This window comes from Ptychodera flava, chromosome 5, assembly GCF_041260155.1.
Source record: "Ptychodera flava strain L36383 chromosome 5, AS_Pfla_20210202, whole genome shotgun sequence".
NCBI classification, from domain to species: Eukaryota; Metazoa; Hemichordata; class Enteropneusta; family Ptychoderidae; genus Ptychodera; species Ptychodera flava.
Window position 1 is genome coordinate 5107905 of NC_091932.1, and position 23759 is coordinate 5131663.

The 23759-nt window shown below is 37.3% G+C and overlaps 1 protein-coding gene across 1 annotated transcript; it reads left to right on the forward strand.

Moving 5' to 3' along the window:
* The first annotated feature begins 155 nt into the window (after positions 1-155).
* LOC139132816 (uncharacterized) lies at positions 156-18410 on the forward strand. The gene is made up of 14 exons (XM_070699076.1): positions 156-386; positions 946-1094; positions 1608-1815; positions 2325-2482; positions 2812-3010; positions 3365-3513; positions 4503-4656; positions 5065-5207; positions 7307-7620; positions 8165-8229; positions 10898-11049; positions 15999-16179; positions 16441-16613; positions 16722-18410. Exons 1-14 carry the CDS (start codon positions 290-292, stop codon positions 16965-16967), a joined length of 2388 nt encoding a protein of 795 aa, XP_070555177.1. The 5' UTR covers positions 156-289; the 3' UTR covers positions 16968-18410.
* Positions 18411-23759: the final 5349 nt, after the last annotated feature.

A 23759-nucleotide genomic window follows, 5' to 3' on the forward strand; every position in this document is an offset into this window, starting at 1 on the left:
AGCTCAGATTCCAGGCCAAGGTCATCACTTTTGGAATAAAGTCACACCATCTTTATGTCAATATTTTAACTTATCCCACCAGAGAGTAACAGAAGACTGTTTTTCAATTTATGTATTGCTTGTGCTTATTAACTTGATGATTTACTTGTTACTATCACAGGTATTTAGAAATGCCAAGATAACAGTGTACTGCAAAAGTAAACATATAGTTTTTACATCCGGAGTGCAGACCAATCAATTTGAAGTGGCAAATGATGACAATGGGAAACCTTTCCATCGTGTTTTATCCATGAACAGTAGGGATAATGTTCGTGAAAATGAGGTTCCAGACAGAGAAAAGCCCGTAACGGAGAGCATTTCCCTCGATACGCCACCTCTTACCCCAGGTATGACTCAAGTATTACTCTTCACACGCGGCGAAAGGGTTGATATTAATCATTACGGCGCTGATACGGCTTTTGCGGCCCGAGGTCGTACGACGGAAGGGCCCTCGAGCGCTCGGGCCCGTACACTGTACGACCAAGCCAATGTCATCGTCGCGGCTCCACTGTCGCCACGCGCAACCACGATCTGGGTAAGCAGACGTTTTCCTAATCTTGCGCTAGCTTTGTGTATGAATGGAACGTTTGCGGATAGCAACGCACGTAGCAACTACAATCGAGATAGTTCAGAAATGCGCGCGATTCCTTTTATTTGGGCACCGTAAAAAATGCATGGATGTGAGGGCGCTTTTCCCCATAGCTTTACACAGGCACGTGAATGTAGGTATATGATAATGACATTTGTTTGTGGTCTGGGATCTACATAAAGAGTTCCCTTAGAGTTCCCTGCAAGGAATATCCATGTCAAAGAAATTATTTACCATTTCATGTGGGAAATCTAGGTACAGAAATCTTCACATTTATTGCTAATAGTTTAGTTAAAAGTATTGATTTTTGTTCGCAGGTACTGTAATATCCTGTGACCCTAGAATAACATACAAGCATATCAATGACTTTATAAGAGAATGCGAAAAGAGTGGGGGAACCATTTGCTCTGGTGACTTTGAATGTCTGCGCCACTGCCAAACCTTAATCGAAAGACATGGTGGTAAGGTATGTTGACTAAGGCATTATTTCGTTTATAAATTTGTTCGGTAGGATTTGATTTTATGATATAATTGAAATAAGTCAGGAGTCGTAGAAAGGTGAAGCCCTTTCCACACATCAGCTGTTGAATATTTTTTCATAGCTTTAATTTAATCGTTGCTATTAAATGTCGTTTCTTTGCGTGTGGTATTAGTGTATTTGTGTCTATATAAAACATACAATACAACGCAAAACTTACATTTGACTCATCAACTTACTAGATGCATAAAATGTTCATCAGCTTCCATTCAAAATTTATGACTTGGATTTGATCATATCGTAGTAAAGGACAGACATCTGCTTATGACTTTCATTCTTGGGAAATAATTGGAACATCAGATATTTGCTTGACATATGATGTTGAGACGAAACTTGCAACGTTTACGGTCGGATGACAATTTCAGAATTTTAGATATCCTGCTTCCAAGTAGAAACTCAGATCTTGATCAACACTTTAACTTCTTTTTTGTACATTGCCAGACTTTGGAAAATGCAAGGATCGCAATAAATGGTACAACGAAAAGTGTGGTTTTCAAATCAGGTGACCAGAGGAACGAGTTTATAATTACGTTGGACGGCGAAAGGAAACCTGTTTACAATGTAATTTCTTATGCAGATTTTATCGATGAAAATATAAGAACTGGGGCAAAAACCACAGGTGCCACCAAAGAGCAAGTGACAAACGGAGGTAAATTCGATGCCATTAATGTGTTGTCTGTATTATTAGGGTAATGCAATGCTATTGTTGGGTGTACTATGTGAACTTCATAAGAGTAAACGCATATTTAACTCACTCTGACAAAGTTGATACGATGTCATGTAAATAATTCTTCAAAAAGAGTCAACTTTAAAATAACAAAGAAAATTGCATTTGAAATTTGATAATTTTTATTTACTTTAACTTAATTTACGTCATCTGGAAGCAGTTACGTGGATGTGCTTGCATGTTGTAGTTTTTCCGTTATCTAGTATTCCTAATCACAGTGTTAGAAAGTTCAAATTTACTTTCACTCAAGTGCACCCTGATCGTTATTCGTAATGGAAACCTTACGTTCACAGTCCCTTACATAGAAGGCATGTCACGTCGTTCTCTCTCTCTCAGTGTCGACAACATTTATCAAGTGAAACTCAGTTGATAATGACGACTATTGTAGAGCAGTAAGATGGAAAATAATATATAAATCAACCTTTTTGTAGGGCTTAACCCATATATAAAGAAGTGCTACCCATCTATCAGTTTCAAGGACATTCAGGAGGCAACCGTAGCTATTGAGTCAATCATAGGACAACTTCAGGAAGAAGATAAGTTATGCCTACGACATTGCAACACTCTTATTGCAAAATGGGACGAAAGGGTATTTATTTGTTTATCTACTTTCAGTCAACATTTCATGTTGACATTGGTCATCGCGAACTACCTTTTGTGAACAGCGCCTACATTTTTGTGCAGAATATATAATATATTGTCGAAAACGCAAGAAAAGGAAAGGCAGTCATTCTATGAATATTTTGACTCATGCCTTAGTTTACTTCTGAAACTATTGATTAGTAGACACTTCATGCCTAGCATTGTCTTGTACTGCATACCTTAGATTCAATTCAACGTGAATGTTATACTACACATATAGCAAATAGGCAGCGAGGGTACGTCGATTTAAACCAGTTCCCCTTTATCTACATGTAGGTATTGCAAGATGCAAAGATTACTGTGCACTGCGAAATAGAAGTCATTTTCATATCAGGTGTTGAGACCAACCTGTTCGAAGTAACATCGAATGAAAACGGAGAGCCAATTCATCGTATCATTTCCTTAAGCGATCCTTCAAGCAGCAAACAAGACAGACCGAAGTCTGCTTACAATGGTTCATCACCGCTACATATCGGTATTACACAATAATTTCAATTTCCTTTCACATTTTAAGCTCGCAAATCTTGGATAAAATGATTAGTACAATACCGACTCTCTACTAAAAAGTAAGTAATTGCACAAATATTCTCATGATTTAGCCTATTCATTCCTCGCGCGCTTACTAAAGATTTTGCAAAGTTAGAGCAATTATTCTAGTCAAATCTACAGGAGTGCGACATAAAATGTTTGAATTCCTAATATGCTTTACAAAAATGTGATGAAATAATATCGCTTATAAAATGTTTTTTTTAATCATAAACTACACTTGAAGTAGACCATGGCCTTAACATTGTGAATATTAAAACTATACTTACATTCCTTTCCTCAGAATCACCAAGATCATGTGAGCCTCAGATAAGATATGAACATATTTATGACGCTGTAAGAGAATGCACAAGTCAAGGAATGGATGCACAAGTCGACATTCTTAAATGCCTTCGCCATTGCTATTCCTTAATTGAGAGACATACTTTAAAGGTGAGTGTTATGAAATCAAGTTTATGTATCAAAGCATTCTATCATTTATCAATGGATAGAAGAACTACGCACATCTCAACGGCCTTTGAAATTAATAGACACATCAAAAGATGCTGCTTGCACAAGTTCTGATGTTTGGCTTCTGCAGACTTACTGCCTCTTCAATCAATTTGCAGATTAAAAAGCAATTTATCCGTTACTGGGATAATTTTCACGTAACATTAGGCTCCGAAAAAATATAACGCACCATGGAGATAGGAATAACTTCCTTCCTTGTCGTTTGTGACACGAAAATACAAACATCGCATGCAGTGTCAGCAGAGTAATTAAACTAGGCACAATCAGTGTATGTGAAGTGGATTTATATATGTGTAAATTCTCTGGGTAGATCGTTTACGGAATTCAGTATTTATTTGACCGTCTTCTCATCTCCTTCGTATTTCAATGTTGAGAATTCTATCGTTGGATGGAAGACATGGTGCCGGCTTATAATGTGCTAGCATAACTACTTGTTCGGTTGTGGCAATGCAAAGATAGAGTGCAAAAGATGTCATTTAACTGCTATTGTAAACCTATTCAATATGTCTGATAGTATTTTGTCAGATTTTTTTGATAGCAGCCTTTGTTTCAGGCATTTCGTAAAGCATGATTAAAAGAATTTGAAACAGCTTTATCGTGCTTGGCTTGCAAAGTTATCACACCTACACCACAACATTTCTTAGGTTTTTTGGGTTGTTTTGTTTTTGTTTTTTGTCAATTTCATGATGGTATTTACAGCCATGTAACCAAATTCAGGCCAGGATACGATGAAGGATTGATGTAAATATCCGTCTGCCGTAGGCATCCTTCCCGGCATTGTATAAGGTTGAGTAAAGAAATGATAACTACTGCCTATTTGCATGACGTGTAATCGGGTTTGTTCTGCAAATGAAAGCAAGTGATATCGTGAATTTTGTAAGACCTTGATGTTTCAATTTCCCTTCCAAAAGATATGGACAAATGCTCGGATAACACTGAAAGGTGCAAACAAGACTATGGTCTTCGCATCAGGTGACGAGAGAAACAAGTTTGCTATTTCTATAGATTCCGATCTCAAACCAGTTTATGATATTATTTCGTATGACTATGACCAGTATGAAGGCGGTAAGTATATGTATGTATGTATGTATGTATGTATGTATGTATGTATGTATGTATGTATGTATGTATGTATGTATGTACGTATGTATGTATGTATCTATCTATCTATCTATCTATCTATCTATCTATCTATCTATTTATCTATCTATCTATCTATCTATCTATCTATCTATCTATCTATCTATCTGCAGTAAGTACAATATCATCAAACAATCGGCATGTGCATCCAAATCGCAGGATGTATGTAAAATCCTGTAAAGTTAAAAAAGCAAAAAGCAATTCCTACATTTACTTTACATGCGTGTATTAAGTGACTCAAACTTAATTTTTCCCATGCAATATTATTGCCGCATCAGTTTTTATGTACTAATTTCACAGTTTTCTTTTCGTTAACTGACTTTCATTATTTAGATATCGAAAGAATCTGCACACCACGTATTAGTTTTGATTGCGTGAGCCAAGTCCTGAGAGAAATGGAAAAGGGTGTCCTTAGCGATGAAGACCGACGCTGTATAGAATATTGCTATGTTCTTATAAGAAATGATAAAAAACAGGTATTAGAATCTGAGATGCACTTGTAGTCTAAAACAATCAGTTTGCATCATAACTCCTATATGCTCACCTCAACTCAACCGTTTGTCTGTAGGAATATTAAGCTTAATTTGATTTTTAGTGCCACAAAAAACCTCGATCAGTGCAATGCCAGATTTACCGCAATTTTGTGAACTACATTTTCAAGAACAATAAAAAAAAAATGACATCGTTCGTGAAGTATAAAAATTGCTGAGAAAAAAATATTCGATTTCAATCATGATATGTTCATTAAACAAATACCCCTCTTCTTGACAAATTTTGGCTGAAGATTTAATGACCCACAGGCCCTTATCTTACTGTTATTAAGAAACCCTGGTTCTTGCTTCCAGTTGGTTTGTATCGACAGTAAATGTTACCCTACACTTTATGTTAAAGTATAACGAACAACTAAAAGCATTAAATCTTGTGTCTGCAACACATTATTTGGCATTTTGCTTATAGTGATTTTGTGGACTTTACAATCCTCTTGCGTAAATGCAGGATTAACACACACAAACACACACACTTATATATATATATATATATATATATATATATATATATATATATATATATATATATATATATATATATATATATATATATATTCCCATGGTATTTTTCTCTGTTTGACGTCATCGTATACAAGCGTTTTTCGCGGAGCCGTACAACTTCGAGCCGAAGGCGAAAAGTTATGCGGCTCCGCGAAAAACGCGAGTATACGATGACGTCAAACAGAGAAAAATTCCATGGAATTATATATTTATCACATGAACAGTCTTCTTAGTTTTCTTTGATGTCGATGGATCAAAATTAATGTAACAAAGTGCATGATTTTTATCGCGATTGTGTGTTTTATTTACGCGGATTAGTTTTATTTAATGAGTAAAGCGGCCTGTCACCAAGGAGATGAGCAAATATTTACAGGTATACTTTCGAATTCATAAATCCGATTAAGCCTAAATTTTCATCCACTGAATGGTATCTCCACCAATCAGACATACGGATTCGGTCTCGTGCGCGTGTCAACCATTGTCTCGCGCTGGACGGATGCCAAGGCAAGTCTGCCATCGGCAGACATAGCTTTCACCGCGGTAGCGACGGATAACAATAGTATTTTGAGTAGTTTAGAATATTTACGATCATATTTTTGAAGTTAAATATACAATGACACGATCGAAACAGTAGTTATCATTCTTGTCTGCCCCGAAAGATTCAGATCAATGACACACAAAGTGTAAGCTTATACGCTTGTAGTTGGCACGGCCATCTGGGTCGTCAATGTTTTTGTCTTATACGGACTTTGATGTTTGCCGTGACACATATATCGCCCTTAGGTACATCCCAATTTTGTTACTTGACGATAACTCTGTTCTGTTGTGAGTGTCGTCCGAGTCAACTTTCGAAATACATCCGATTCTACAGCGCTGCACTGCAGAGTTAAGGCTACATGTCGACAGCTTATGTCTTCACTACGGCCTTACGCTGCAGGTTTGATTCCGATCGAGAAACAACGGAATTTGTGTGATGAAGGAAATTGTTCGTCCGGAATGACTTTATGGTTGTGCCTTCTATGTCGCATTCCCGAAGATTATACGGAACTCATTTATTAAATTGAACTTTCGTTGAGGTGTATCTTTCGGGTTTATCGCCAACCGGGATCGCCAGGTACGACGTCGCTTGCCGAGTAGCGATCGCCAGGTACGACGCGACGACGTCCACATTGAGCCTTACGACTGGAGCCGTGACGTTACTGAGCCTTTAAAACGATCGACGGTATCCTCATTCGATTCTTGGGAATAGCTAAAGCTTTAGCGACTCGAAATTTCGTCGGACATGCCTTCTGTGTTTCCATATCTGGATTTATCGGGTCACCTTTTTGTCAAAATGCAACGAGAGCGCGGCATCGATCACGACAAATCGGTTTGTATCGCGACGTGACGTGCACGTACGAACGGTACCATTGCAGGAACACAGGTGGAGATACGGGCTAGTTCATGTGATATATATATATATATATATATATATATATATATATATATATATATATATATAAAATATAATGTTCTGTTTGCTTTAGGAGTGGCATGATGCAATGATCACGGTGCACTGTAAGAAATCCAACGTTATATTCAAGACTGGAAATTTTCCTAAATACATATTTCACGTGGCGATGGATCACACGGGACAGCCAGTACACCACGCCATGTCACAATCAGATGGAAACGTGAGCAGCCACAATAGCGAACAAAGTGAAACGAGTGATGAAAGTGAAGAAGAAGACACGCGGATGTCAGAATCTTCACATCAGAAATACCCAGTACCAAGGACAGCAGCAACAGCGTCTGAGTGTCATTTGCAAGAGCAGGATTTGCAGCGACAGTCCTCGGTGTCGTAAGTACCTAACAGTCAATTCGTGGTGCTGATTTCACGTGGCGAATGTATAAATCAGTGAAAGGAACAAGGGTTGGTTACAAATTTTCTGTCTAGTTTGATAAGTTATGTATGAACTTTATTTAAAACATCGGAACCACGAACGCTGTCGACCGAGGCCACAAACTTGAAATGAATTAAACTTTGTCAGTTGCAGGAAACGATGATTTCATTGATATTTAATTCTTCAATTATTTGATGACTTGCAACGTGTTCCGCGGAACTAAAGCTATCCTAAACAAGAATAAACAATAAACATTTTCATTTACTACATATCTTGAAATGGAAATTATTCAGCTTTACAAATCACTGTGTTAATGAATCAAATATGAGCAAAGAAAGCTGACTGTTGCTAGATTCATTTCCATTGAACTTTACACCGACAATGAAGAAATGTTAATTAGCTGCAGCGAAGCAACAAATTAAATCATTTTATCTTTGTAAGAAAACTTATATTTTTCTTGTCGAATATCATCTTTTTACCTGCTTCTTTTTACACAATCAGGGAAGCCGCCGAAGATCAAGTTGGTGATGAACAGCATTCAGTTACCGTCAAAACCATCGACGATGGTATGTCATTTGTTAAAAATGTCGCATTAACCCTTACTACCATTACTAATGATATATATCTGTAAAACATACATGAGCAGATAAATTTAAAGCTGGCTTTAGCATCCTAACTTTAGTCTAAAGTAAGTGAATTTTCTGTTATGAGTCCACTCAAAATGTGAAAAGATAGGCAAGTAAACAGCTGACAAACATGAAGATTTAACATACGCTTATATACTTGGCGTTGTATTTAAAAAATTTATGTACAATGTGAACATTCTTTCACGATATAACACATTCTAAGAATATATTTGTAAGAGGATCAGAAATAGATCAACATAGTCATTTAAAACCTTCAAACAAATAATGCTTACTTTCATCGATGTTACATTTATTGTTGTAGTTAGTATGTCCTGTGTCCCGGTAAGAATTACAAGGTAGCTGAATAGTCTGTCCCCGTTCCCTTTTTCTGGTGTGAATGAGAGAAGATGCCTTTTTGTTGATAATTGTAGCCTCCTTTGGATAGTTCAACTTCGCAAAGTGGCCGTGTAGTATAATTTCAATCTCTTCGGTGTGTTTTATTACGCATTATTTGTTTTATTTGTAGTTACAGTGGAAGGCGAGCTTCCGCCAGTTTCTCTGGTAATGTTTCGGGTACAATATGTCGTTTAGGTTTTGTGTTAGCCGATCGTTTAATTTGTAATACTGTAGTGAAACCCAGCTACGTATGTAGTGTTTGACTTTTGTCACATGGAAAGGGCTTGTTCATTCGTAACATTGCAGTTTACTGTTGTTTTATATCCATCCCTAAGGTGCCGATTACTCATCAGCAAAACTCATTGCTCAAACCAAACTGATTAAATTAATAAAAAAAACAAGGAGCAACAGTTAAGCACCGGTAGACAGTCTTAACCTATATCGACAAAATCTAATGCAAGAGTTAGGGGATTGCGGCTTCGCATCCAGGTACCTTTCGAATCTGCGTGTTTGATTTCTTCATCGTTCGTGTAATTGTGTTGTGTTCTCGTGTCCTTGTTTCATGAATGCTTTTGTTCCTTTGGTAACGAACTTACAAGTGTGTTATTGTGATTCAATCGCTTAGTATTTGATTGATCGAACGGATAGTTTTCGTTTTCGCCGTTTTGATTGTAGCTTTTACCAAGATGTCTCGTCCGTTTATATCCCTCACATCCTTCTATTTTATTGTATATTTTATGGAGTGAAAAATATGACGCAATTCTTTTGTTTGCTTCGTCCTAATTCTGTCTCAGTTTGTTGAAAATATGAATCATGCTATGTCAATGTTCCTGTTCCCTGTGATTTTGTTTAAGAAATTTTGTATGGATGATTTTTTTCTCGCATGCACACTGTTTATCGATTGCACGTGAGAGCTATGCTATGAGTGTAAGACACAGTTTAAAATTTTTACATTCAATTTTTGAAACATGATCGTTCTCAACAAAGCAAAAGCCATATATTCTTTGTGGCTACATTTGCAAGAGAACACGGCCAAGAGAGGACAATTCTAAAAGAACAATTGTCACGTTTTCCCAGAAAACATCAGAAAACCCATCCTCGCGGATACTTAGCAGAGTAAATACCTTGTTGGCCTTATTATCGGACACTTACTGCTACTCATGAGTAAATAATGGTGGTATCCATAGTATTCAAAATGAAAAGAGTTCTCTGATAGGGACAAATGTGATATAATACCAGTTATGATCTTTGAAATTTAAAATTCAAATTTGATGTGACTACAAAAGACATATCTTCCTGCACACAGGGTAAGCGTTGATCAACACTAGAAGGATTTACACTACACTTACGGGTTTTGGTCTCAATGTAAATTAATTGGGCCATACAGTTGATGAAAATATTGTGACTTTTGACTTCTTGAAAGAGCACCTCACAATATCCGAATCTTTGGCTCATGTTAACGGGTATTAATCGGTACTCGCTGTTCTTGGAAGGCAGAATGTTATCCCATGTAGGTTATGGAAAGTTGTAAGGTTGAAAGCATGATCAGAGCCTGACAGAGGAAAGTAAGAAGTTTGCCCTTTGACAGGCAGGTGTTGCATCACCAGGTAACAGATAATCTCCCAAAACCTGGTAGTAGCATAACTTATTGATCGTTATATCTTCCATAAATGATTGCTTATGAGCAGCATTTCATATTGCGGTCTCAATGGCATTCTATTCTTCACAAAGTTATATTTAACCTTACTTTAAAATATTGAATGACAAAAGATATTTATAACGAGGAACCTTCGCTATCCCAAAATATGTAGTCTGACTGTGAATGCAGTGTTGGCTAGCGCGTATATGTTGAACGCACAGGTACTAACATCATGTGTTTGATCACAACAGGTCGTTCCGCAACAGTCGGTGATTTGATAGGGTCAAAGCGCATAATGTTAACCCTGGTAAATTTTACAATGAGAGATTTAGTTTTGTTCGAATAAGTGGGATTTAATGTGAGATGGACAGTGCTAAATTGAAATGCTTCTGAATCCAAGTTTTAAAAAAAATTACACGACACGAGCGAGAGGAGCATTCTACATTGCTTTTGATGCAGTTTACTTGTGTCATAAAAATTCTGTGTGAAACCAGGTAATCTTTCTATAACTTACGTTGAAACAGCAAACAGTTTGGTCAACACAATACCAATGATGAAAAATTTACATTACAGAAACGATTTATGAACTGGTTTGTCAAAGTCCGATTGGAATGGACAGTATAAATAAGATAGAAGGAAAAATGCTGTCGGAAGAATTCCAGAGTGAAAGAATGAAGAAATGTCTATCGTACGCAAACTCCTTTCTACGAGAAAGAACTTTAGAGGTAAAAACCATGTATGTGTGTATGTGTGTATGCATGTATGTATGTATGTATGTATGTATGTATGTATGTATGTATGTATGTATGTATGTATGTATGTATGTATGTATGTATGTATGTATGTGTGTGTATGTAGATGTATGTATGTATGTAGTATGTATGTGTGTGTGTGTGTGTGTGTGTGTGTGTGTGTGTGTGTGTGTGTTGTGCGTGCGTGCGTGCGTGCATGTATGTATGTATGTATGTATGTGTGTGTGTGTGTGTGTGTGTGTGTGTGTGTGTGCGTGCGTGCGTGCGTATGTATGTATGTATGTATGTATGTATGTATGTATGTATGTATGTATGTATGTATGTATGTATGTATGTATGTATGTATGTAAGTACGTATGTATGTATCTATGTATCTATTTATCTATCTATGTATGTATGTATGTAGTATGTATGTATGTGTATGTATGTATGTATGTATGTATGTATGTATGTATGTATGTATGTATGTATGTATGTATGTATGTATGTATGTATGTATCTATCTATCTATCTATCTATCTATCTATCTATCTATCTATCTATCTATCTATCTATCTATCTATGTATGTATGTATGTATGTATGTATGTATGTATGTATGTATGTATGTATGTATGTATGTATGTATGTATGTATGTATGTATGTATGTATGTATGTATGTATGTATGTATGTATGTATGTATGTATGTATGTATGTATGTATGTATGTATGCATGCATGCATGTATGTGTGTGTGTGTGTGTCTGTTTGTCTGTCTGCCTGTCTGTCTGAGTGTATGTATGAGTGTGTGTATGCATACAGGCATATATATATATATATATATATATATATATATATATATATATATATATATATATATATATATATATATATATGTATGTATGGTAAAAATTGATAGAAGTGGAAAACAGGACTTAGGCGTTACTCAGAGTTTCACGCTTCATGTGTTCTTTATTTCCGTTGCTTTGCTTCTGATGTTCCTGTCGACCCGCGCGTGGTTCTGCGTGTTCCTGTTTCTGTTATGCGTGTTTCCACTTAGTGCGCTGGATGGTTCCATTCGTAGAGGAGGGGCATGATAGTTTCACAGAAGGTATCTGTTCTCGTGGCGACAGCACATACCTTCTGTCAAACTATCATGCCCCTCCCCTGGGGATGGAACCATCCAGCGCCGCCCGCACTAAGTGGAAACACGCATAACAGAGACAGGAACACGCAGAATAGTATATACTGTGTATCTATAGTGTATGTATGTATGTATGTATGGATGGATGGATGTAAATTTCGCCACACGTCCAACGAAAAGCAATTACGACCTACATTACTAAGCTTCTTCAATGCCTTGAAGCAAGAACGGGCTTACGATTGGTCTTATACTTAGCAACACACTTCCATTACATCTGGGCACTTTCATATCGTGATAAGACTTTATAGGGCGATCGTGTTGGAATGCATAGCCATTGATGACTAATAGCGTCAATCCAAGTTGAGCCATACAGTTCAGAGTAAAAGGTACGAGCAGTCTGTGTAGCAGCAGATTGCTCAGACTTGTGTGCTGCGTGATTTCTTGATGTGCTTCTCTTTGAATTCTCTTGCTATCAAAGATGTCTAAGATCACGCTGCCAGCGCGATAGATTTGCCCTAAGTCTGTGGACATATAAATATTAAAACAGAGTAAATTTAAGGAATGAAGAAGCAGGCTGTTGCATAAGTGGTGAGGTCGCGAAATTGAAGCAATGTACTAGGGCAGACTGTCGCTTAGATCATGGGAGAACTCGATGGCTTTTTCGGCCAGCTAGTAACTGCCGCGTACGCACAAGAACAGACAAGCTGTGCTGCCAAAGCCAGTCTACCAATGCGATCAAAACAGCCCCTTTCGCAAGTAGTACAGGCTGAATGACCTGCGAAACAGTGAAGAAAGAGGAAAGTATTGAATAACTTATTTTGTATTCATCATTCCAGTTGTGTACGGCCGTGTTTCAGCAGATGCCGAAATTTGGCTAGCATTCTATTATGTACGCAGTCGGTCGTGTGTATAACATATGTCCCCCCCCACCCCATCATAAGAATGAGGCCATGGATCAGGTTTGTTGGTAGCGTAAAATCAATGCAGAAATACAAGGTACGGCTCATCTTTCGCTGAAAATGAAGGTACGGAACCCTGAGTACGAAAGTCAGCTACCCAAATAAATTTGCAGAACCTCTGCCTCGACGCATCAATTTTTCAGAGTTTATATAGATTGAAGCACTTGTGAATACAGATGAAATTTTCGATCCAATTTGTAAACTTGAAGGTGAATGTGGCATTATGCTCTACTTTAAAAACTGTCTCGTGGCAATCGACCATGACGATCATAATGCGAATCACAATAGTATGGAGGGCATGAATCACAGGGAAATCGTAGGGTAAAATCTAGAAAACACACAAAACTGAGTTTATGAAATGCTTTACTTAAAATGCAAGAAAATGGAGTATTATACGCAATACAAATCCATTACGATTTCTGATTTGTTATACAAAGACCGAGGGTTGTTATATCGAAAACTCCATGGCTTTTATATAGAATAAATCATTCAAATGAACTTGGGTATTAAAAGTTAAGTCAAAAGAGTGACATTTCAAAATTTACGTCCTGCAGTTTTCTACCCGAAGTTGCAACTTAACCAGTTCAGCTTGCATCTTTTTCATTACACCTTCGAGAATTCGACAACTTGAATTGTGATTAAGGCCAAGTCATTTTCGTCTAAGATCTCATAATTCCCTTAAAAAGCCTACATGATAACTATATATGGTATGATTTATCACACGACAAGACCCTGTCAGAGACCTGGATCGCCGTGGATTATAAACCATAACCTACTCTTCAGAAGTGAGTTATAGCCATAATCCATGGCACGATCCTTGCTTCTGATTGGTTGGCAGGATGCTGCCACCTGAAAAGATGGCATGCAACAGACTACAATGTATTCATTGTTGTACCAATTCAAATTTAATTCAAATAGCACATCTTTCACTTGCAATTTACACAACACATTAGAAATCAAAAGTAATCGTCACTTTCTTCCGGATCGCTTTGAACGGACCGAATCATTGCCGTCGGGAACAATAATGTGCAGAACGTTTTCATGAGTCGAGGGCTTGCCTTCTCTTTTCTTGAGGAAGACCAGTTTCTTTTTCTTCCTTTCCGAGAGCACCTTTTGTTGTTTTGGCTTAGGCGGCTTGAGGGCATATACAATATTTTGCATAATGTCTTCCAATGGCCGTTTGTAGCTTCTGACTGATGCCGATCGATGGCCGCTTCTCCCGGTGATCGATTGTTCATAAACTCCCTGTTCGTATAGTCTCGTACAACATGTAACTTTACCTCTGTGATTTGTTTTTCAGCCTCGCAATCGATCCCGACATCCTTATACATGTTCTTCAGGTTCCGGAGTGTATTAACGCCGACAGTTTGCTGCGAAAACGCTATATCCCAGTATCTCGATTTGACATTGGTCTCCGATAAAAACGACCCGAAAAACCAATGAGGGCGAGATATTGTTCATGTATTGGCACAATACACCGCTCATTAGTTAGATGAGAATATTGTCTGATTACCTTTTAGGTTTGGATTTGATGTTACTAGTACAAGTCGTATACAGCCGTCCTTCATACTGCAGAAACTTTCGCCCTTTTTCATCGAACTCAATGTGAAACTGGTTCGCTTGGAGCTTTGCGTTCTCATCCATAGCTCTAAGTCCGAACAGTTATAAAAGTAATGACAAACCTCGTGCTGTGTCAGTGTTGAATACGCCGCGATCCCACAATCTCTCCTCGTCGTTTATCATCTCGGGATCAGCCTTTTCCCAAACTCGTTGCAGACTTCAACAATAATTGCAATCAAAGGCAAAGTTTAGTTCGGCGGCACTCATCTCACTGAAATCAATGGGAGCTCTGTCATGTTCCGAAACTGAAACACCTTGAGGTTTTCTGTTGTCACAACAATCTTTCCGAATTTGAGCAGCGCAAGGCCAATTTGTGTTAGACTTTATAGTTTTTGGTACTCTCGTTTCGCAAATATTTTGAAATGTCACGTGCGTATTTCTCTCTTCGTGAACGGAAGTGATATCCATGCTGGCAAGGGACATTACCCTGACCATGCGACGGCGGCAGAGAGTTGGCAAGACTGGTTTGAACGTGGATTAAAAATATTAATCGGGAATTAGACAGGTTGCAGCATACGATTGTAGAACATCTGGTGCACATTACCCTGAAAAAAAAAGACTTAGGCCAATCAGAAACAAGTTAGCAACAGTGCTGCATTTTCCCCGCTAAAACACTAAGAAGACCTATTAGCATGTTCAGGATGCATGTCATATACAAATGAAAAGCCTTGTCCAAAGAAAAGTGATCATACCATCCCTAGACAGTCTAAGGATATTGCTTACAAAATTAGTGAAAGTTATTTACTTTATAGCTAAAACTAAGATTAAAATTGATAATACTCATATAAATGGTTATTAGGAGTTGGATGTGTAGTCTCTCACTGAAAACAATTGCAGAGGCAAGGTGCCTGGCGCCTGGTCGTACAATTGTTTTCAGCCCCTTCTTGTTTTGCGTCGTTCTTAAAGTACTAAAGTTATTGGTAAGTTTGGCCTGCAATGCATGAAAAAGGGGCCCACTCTGTAATTCAGGCGAGAAATTTGCGTCTATCATGCGTATTCTGAGTTGAAATTTCAGTTTTTGATCATAAGTCGTAGTGTGTACCACCGACAACTATCTGTTGCGTTTAGTCAGATGGATTTTAGCTTTTAAGTTCACTTAAAGACAAATCATGAAATTAATGCGCAACATCAATTTATATTAACAATTAAAAGTCGTCAAAATATTTCTACAGTGTAGATTATTAATAAATATTTCTCAAATGTGTTTATCCAATACGCAGGTAAGGAGTGACGCAGTATTAAACATCTTGTGTGATGGAACAAAGGTCGTTCTTATGTCTGGGAATAGAGAAAACAAATTTAACATAGCACTTAACGACAAACAAGAAATCATCGTGGAAGAAAACACGCTACCACCTTCTAAAAGTGACACAAGGAAAACGATATTCGGACGTCAGAAAGGTTAGTGATTGTGTTAAGACATATGACAATTCCACCTCATCCCTGTTCTTCGTCAACAATATGTTCTACTTAAATTGCGCAACCAATAACTATCGAAATAGGTAAAACCCGGAATTCGAATGGACAACGGTACAAACAAACCCGCGTGTGTAAACGCGCATAGACGAACGTGTATTTCCATAAGCGTTAGTGCACATGTGGGTTTGTTTGTACCGCGATCACATCCCCTGTATGATATTTTTCTTCACCTTTGACTTCTAGGAGTCTCAGATAACTTGCCAGTACTTCGGGAAGATAAAGTGAAAGAACTCACGGAAGAAGCATTCAATACACATCTGAAGACATACAAGTTTAGATTTAAAGAAAGGGATAACCTCTGCTTTAGCGAATGCATGGATCTTATAGGACAGTTAAACAAGGAACATGGGAAAAAGGTAGGAATTACCTCTACAATATACTCGAAGTATGTTTAATATAGCATTCGACATACAATGTTTGAATACTAACATCATTATGGTTTTCTATCTTATCTATACCTTTAGGCTTCGAAGAATATGAAGATAAAAGTCAACTTTTCATTCGGTATCTATAAAATGAAAGCAGGAAGAGGCAGAAATAAATATGTTGTTTCATGGAATAGTGAAGAAGAAGAAGTTGGAGTTGACCAGACGAGATCGTCTCTGCGAATAAAGGTCATATCAATCCGGAAAAAGGTGACCCCATTGGTCAACACCGTCTCGCAATTAACGAACCCTTTACCCGTCAAACTTCCAATGTTAAAGCATTGAGGGAAACCGGAAATACTGTAATTTGCACGCTTGACTGTGAGTTTAAAGATTTCATCTTGGCTATGTAAAAATTACTTATCACCAAAGGCCGAGAATAAAAGATGCGAACAAGTGTCTCAATTGCAGCAATCAGAACGTAGTATTATCATTTCAATTAACCTTGACATCATTTTATTTTTTTGGTTCTTTTCTTTTACTTTGGCTTGAATGTAAAGTGTGAATATTACGTAGATATATAATTGCTCTTCAATTCAGTTTCATGAGACTTTTTTTAAAGATGCTTTGAATCAACAATTTATATTTTTCTAATCATGTGCAAGAATGACATATCAATGGCAAAGAGGAATTCTAACCTCTTTAATACATTTAAAAAGATTTATAATTAAGTCCAATTGATGTTACTTGGATATAGGCTTCCTTTCAAATGTCGGCGTTTGCTTGATTATTATTTTATGAGCGGAGGAGTACGTTGTTCGTGGGACATTAAAGAATTTATCGTGCAGGATAAATATTACATGAATATCAACTAATTTTACAGAAATTTTACTTCAATATCTGTTGGTTGTTTGTTTATTTCAAATTTTTTGAAACATATTCAATATTACATAATGCGATTCAATGAAATTAAACAACAAAATATTGTCTTTGTTTGTCATTTTAGCTCTTTTCCTATGAAATCACATCGTTCAAGTTGGTTATTTTGACATGTCATCTGAATAAATTCCGTTTATTAATGTGGTGTGTATTGTAGGAAATTTCTTTTTTACGATGCATTCTTTTCGAAACAGAGATCGTTGGTTCACCTTCCTTGTGCACCGAGGTTTGCTTGGCATCATTCTTTGGGATGATAAGCATGTCATCCCGAGCTAAGTATTTCTCAGGTGCTCAACCACATTGGCAATGACCACAACTTTGATAGTTTAAAGTTGTTTTTATAATTTGACAGTTTAAAGTTGTTTTTTATAATTTTGACAACAGATTACATAGTTGGCATACATTAAATATGTCATGGGATCAAATCTCAAAGCTCTACAGAATAATATTGTTAATGAGTGATACCGTAACATTATCTGTGATTGACAAAAAGTAAAAAAGGGTAAACGCCATAAAACAAGCAAAACATTCTGATAAATATACATTCCGTAAATAATTGTAAGCGCAGTAGACTTATATCGTGTTATACACACTTGCATGTTCTGTACACAGTACTGTACATATTTGTATGGAATCCCATGTCAATTAATGTAGCATAAGGCCAAAAATGTCACAATGTCTACTTGGCACAAAATAAAAAATGCCAGGCGATGAATGTTTCATTTTCTTTTATCGAGACGTTCATCAGTTCTCCCATTTGATATCATAGTTAATGGTCGTTTGTTTTTATCGGTGATTCATGACAAATTTTAAAGTGGAACTTAAATAAACAATTACAAAATTAGCCACATCTGTTGCACAATCTTTAGTTTTATATACAATTAACCGAAATCAGAATGTAGCCTTTGTACGATTGAAATGGCTACTGTAAAGTTACTGTTAAGTGGCTGCAGCCACTTTACATTAGCTTGGAAATTCATATTTCTCATGTTTAAAACAATGAATAACACTTGCTAGTTAGCAGCCCCTGTTGAAGAGTATTCTATTGATTGCACGAAGTATACTTTGTACATTTCAATTGTGACAGCCTGGAGAATAAATCACAAAATGTTTAAGTAAAATGTGAATATGTCAATGTCGGAACCTCAGCAAATTCACCTTGCATGAAGTAGTTACCCGAAGCCGTCATCACATCACAAATATGACTCTATGAAATTTCCAAATTGTCCTAAATTACTAATTCGACCCGTAAAATTATTTAGTCGGAACTGGTTTTCTTATAATTCGACGATTTAAAATCTTAATTGTCGAATTCTACAGGAGTTTACTATGGCCGAGAGAACAATTTGATGGTAGGCTGACTTTAATCTGTAAAATATGGTCGGCTCTTCACTAATGCGCCGCTTAAGCTTTGCAAGAAAACTGGCAACGAGTTGTAACTGCTCTGTAACTGCTGCCTCCGTAACTGCATCAGTCACGTCGCCTGACTGCGTTGCCTCCTGTTACCCGGCCTAAAAGCCCCTTAAGCCGTGTCTTTCGATAGTCCCTCGTGCCTTTCCGTCTATTATTTATGTACGGGGGATTCGCAAGTTTATAGCGAGGAAGGTGTGAGCTAGGAATGCCGCAGGCATTACCGAGAGTGCCGAAGGTCTCGCCGTAGGCGCTTGCGAATACCCAATCCCTGTATGTGCCAGAGACTACGTCAAAATAGACAAAAAAGGTCCATGGGACGACAGGGTAGATGACGAATCGTGTAGTTAATTTTATTTTTCAGCCCGCGAGGATCACTTTTGCTTAAAGTCTGCTTTCAGTTTTCCAAAATTGAAATGAAAAGTCTGTACGAGCAACCAACATCTTCATTTTCCGGGGAACGACAATAAAGTTTCCTTTCGCAGTGTGTTCTTTACATGAATCGAGTTATTTCTTAAGTTTTTGTTATCGTAAATTACATTAAATATTGTACCAGATATGATCACTTGAAGTAAACAGAGATGATAAACAGAGGTCTTCAAGTTCGCAATAGTATTGATATTGTCCTGGCTGATTTATTTCTAGAATTATATCACAGCAAGCATTCCACCATGAAGAATTGACGGCACCAACATGAGGGTTTAGGGCGGTGCTTGAAAGAAAAATGAAGTGCGTGGAAGGGACATTTACAATTCTACTGAATTTATACCCCGCCATCTGATGAGAAATAACTTATTCCATATGATACTGTTAATCATTTTGTGTAGAGTGTAAGCATAAATTCCCAAGGTTTCTGTACTGGAAGAAAGGGGATACTGTTATCCATAACAAGCATCGTTTCTCTTGACGGAGTAAAGCAGTTGCAGGAGTGTCATGCGAGTTGTGCTGGCCTATATAGGTGTAAAGAAACACCTGTGTTTACATTGTAAATGTCTATGTACAATTAATACACGACTGTTTAATACATGACTGTTTAACAACCAAGCATGATTGTCTCGTATAAATGACCTGTTGTTGCGTGGCATGATGATATTGTTTTATTAAAGGGGAAATACCTCGAACAAATTAACAATTTCAGTATGTATTGTTCCTAAAAAGCAGTTACACTTTCTTATTCTATTCTTTAAATTATCTAACTTGAAATTAAAATACCAGACTAGCCGACACAATACCAACAAGTTGATTTCAGTTCAGAATAAGTTAGCATCGGACATTACATATATAGGATGTGCTCACCAATCCAACTCCGACCAATTCGACTTGGTATCACACAGTTTCACAAGAAACAGACTTATTATTACATGATGAAACCAAGAAAACGTTCCCGCGTTTGTTGAAGTCCGCTTAAATTTTTCCTAGGCTGACTTTTTTTTCGAAGATTAGGAATTTGAGCTGAATGGCAGAATGGACAAAAGGTACTTACGCAAATGAGATCTTGGTGACGTTACAGCATGCGTTCATCGCAAATTCAATCATAGGTAAACTTTCACATCTGGCCAGTTGAATGCGAGGATAGTAGTACAAATAAGAGAGACATATCTCGCTAGTCGTCGACAAGCCACCCTTATGAAACTACGGGTCTGAAATAATTACAGTCAAGACAATTACACATACCGAATATTTTACGTCGATCCCTCGTTACATTGAAATGTACGTGCTTACAAGGATATATTTTTCTACTTACATATGTCATGTTCGTTCTGCTCTAAGTGTTGTAGGTACATTCAAATATTAAACGATCTCCCTACAAATTCAGAAAAGAAGAGAAACTTTCACGTCGTGAATTTCCTGATAGCAACATATAGACAATAAGCAGTGACTTTTTCTTTGTTTGTTGCCTTTCAGTAACTTATGTCATCTGTGTACGATATTACTACTTGCATTTCATACCTCTACGAACATATGATGCATGTTACACATGAATATAGTGTGTCGTACGTCCGCCCTCTGTCACGGAGAATCGCAAAATGAAGGAGATATGCATTTCGTAAAAACAAATCCTGACTATACTTTCCTAGAACAACTGTGCATAGTTTGAGACTACTCTGTCACGTGCTTTTAGATATAGTGATTCTGGTATTATCGCTACCCTGTCATTTGTCAAGTCACAGCTTGTGGTAAGAGCAGCGGAGATATAAAAAAGGCCATGGCAGTCAGGTTTATGTTTGTTCAGAGCGCAGCCGCTATACAATGCAAGATTCCGGGCACATGAATAGCATAAAATTTCAATATCGAAACCATGCTTATTAATATAATTTTCATAAATCAATGCCAACATATGCCCCGTATCTTGCACTAATAGAAAGCCATTGCCTATGACTTCGTTCATCAGATTAATACCGGCCGAGCAAAATTGAGGAGATTTTGTTTTCGTTCAACAACTTAATTTTAAATTGAAGAAAGATGGTCAACGCAGCTTACTCTATGAAGATTCAGACACTAATAATGGGATATTATCAACAGGAAAAATCTTATATTTATACATTTGTAGATAATTACCATAAAATATAACGTTAAGCTTGAACAAAGGCAGTTCTCTTTAAGCAAGTATGGAGTGGTCCATATGAAGTATTTTGGAATAAAAAATACTGTTCAATTTACAACAGGTAATTGAAACTCGTTTTTATTTGCTCCGAGTCACATTCTTTGTGTTGAACAAGTGTTATACATTGATGGCAAAGCCAGTGCATTTAACTGAACTTGCCGGCTGTACGATGGCTGGTTCCTTAAGGTGACGCATTTCCTGCAGGTTAAAGTCGTATGTGTCATCCTCGCTGATGATATCTTTCTCAACGCCCTCCCGGAAGTGACGTGCCTGTAATTTAACTCTCGCCAGATGAGAGTGTAACGGGCTGGCAAATATAGTGATGCTTGTACCATTGCTACCCTGAAATTAAAATGAAAATGTTTCGAATCCAAGCAGAAGCATAAAAAGCATCATTGCAGGTATTACTGTAAAAATTCACTGTCCCGCAGTATTTTTTTCGAAACTAGCTTCGGAGTTGAAGAAACTAAATGGTCTGACTCCATATTTTCCATGGAATGAATCGTTAGAGATCATTTGTGAGGAATTATCATAAATAATCATAAGTAATCACATTTACTATCTTACACTAAGTCAGAAAAAAGGTTTAAAAACTCTGTTTTTACACTTTATTTCTCCTGTAAAATCTTGCAGTAGCCCTACACAAGGATGAAACTGCTGTCTATGAGATTACACCCGAGTAGTATAGAAATCTTGAAGGAAACAGTACAACGAGCATGCGTTTTACATCAAAATTTTGTTCGGTACAAGTAGAAGACAGATTATAATGGGCTGCAAAATCTATGAGTCGCGAAAAGATACTTAAATGTCAAGGAGGTCTATCGATGCATCACGACTTCAAAGTTAAAAGTATAATCTGAGATTGTAAAGAAAAGTTTGCAAACTAACTCACTTTGTGTTGTTGTTTTTTTGAGGGAGGAGCAAGACAATGATTGTTTGTAATTATGACGCACATAAAACCCTATCTCCACACAGAGATTGAAGAGCTGTGTGGCAGCAGTGCGGCGTGGATAATTCTTATCAAGCTAGAGGGTCTCCGAGTGTGGCTACTGCCGAGACTCCCTAGTAAGGTCGTATTTATCCACGCTGCTCTGCAGTCTCTGTACGGAGATTGCGTAAAACCATGACGATTTGAGGTCTTCAAGTTACCAGACAGAAAAAACGATCGTGTTTCATATTCGTTATATTTTATGATTCATGAGCCCTTATCTGATTTGCAAGAAGTAGCCATACAAAGTTTTATGAAAATGAAGTCAATAATATATTGATTGGACTCAATGCGGTTTAACCTCCGATATTTTCAAGTTGAAATTATGTTATTTGCAGCTTTGGGGTGTAGTACCCACGTATTCCGGACGAATCAATGAAAGCTGAGTAGATGTAAAAATCATTGTAATTTATCTTAAGCGCATTTGTTGTTTGATGTCTATAAATTTGTTGACTTCATGATACATATGAACTCTCTATACTTCTTAATCATTGCTTAAATATTTAGTCGTGAATGATGCCTTTAGATAGCAATTTTGCATGACATTGACACTTAACAACTTCAACATCAAGACCAGTTCAGATTTCCTCACCTGTGTCTAGTGTGCGCCTATTATTTTACCCTAGCTATCTGTCTGTATAATATTTCAAAGAAAACAGTCTATATCTGTTAATTAATTGCCTTCCATAATCCCCTTCATTAATTTGTTCTGCCGATCACCGACGCAGGGGGCTTATCGCTCTGACCAAATAACTCGTTAGCAGCTCATAAGATAGTAGGAATTTAGGCTGAACAAAATCGCTGTTCCGATAAAACGACCTACCCTATTTTTTACCTGCCGACCTTAAACTTTTTCGAGCTACGCAAATATGAAAGTAAAAAAGGAAACAAAAACCCGTGAAATAACGCGTTCGTGATTTGGCATTTCATTTTTATGAAAGCCCGTAAGTGACATTTTTTTGTGAGGAAAAAAATTATTATCTCATGCGCACGAGATACTATCTTGTGCGCACGTGAAAGTATCAGGTGCGCACCAGATAGTATCTCGTGCGCACAAGCTACCGTCTCGTGGCCACGAGATGGTTTCTCGTGCGCACGCGATAGTATCTGGTGCGCTCGTGATAGTATCTCGTGGCCATGAGATAGTTATTTTCTAGTGCGCACGAGATACTATCTGGTGCGCACCAGATAGTAT

Excerpts from the sequence above, each read along its gene's own strand:
- LOC139132816 (XM_070699076.1), top strand. The coding sequence starts at position 290 with ATGAACAGTAGGGATAATGTTCGTGAAAATGAGGTTCCAGACAGAGAA. Across the intron at positions 2,483-2,811 it reads TTGCAAAATGGGACGAAAGG|GTATTGCAAGATGCAAAGAT; the intron begins GTATTTATTTGT and ends ATCTACATGTAG. Across the intron at positions 11,050-15,998 it reads TACGAGAAAGAACTTTAGAG|GTAAGGAGTGACGCAGTATT; the intron begins GTAAAAACCATG and ends TCCAATACGCAG.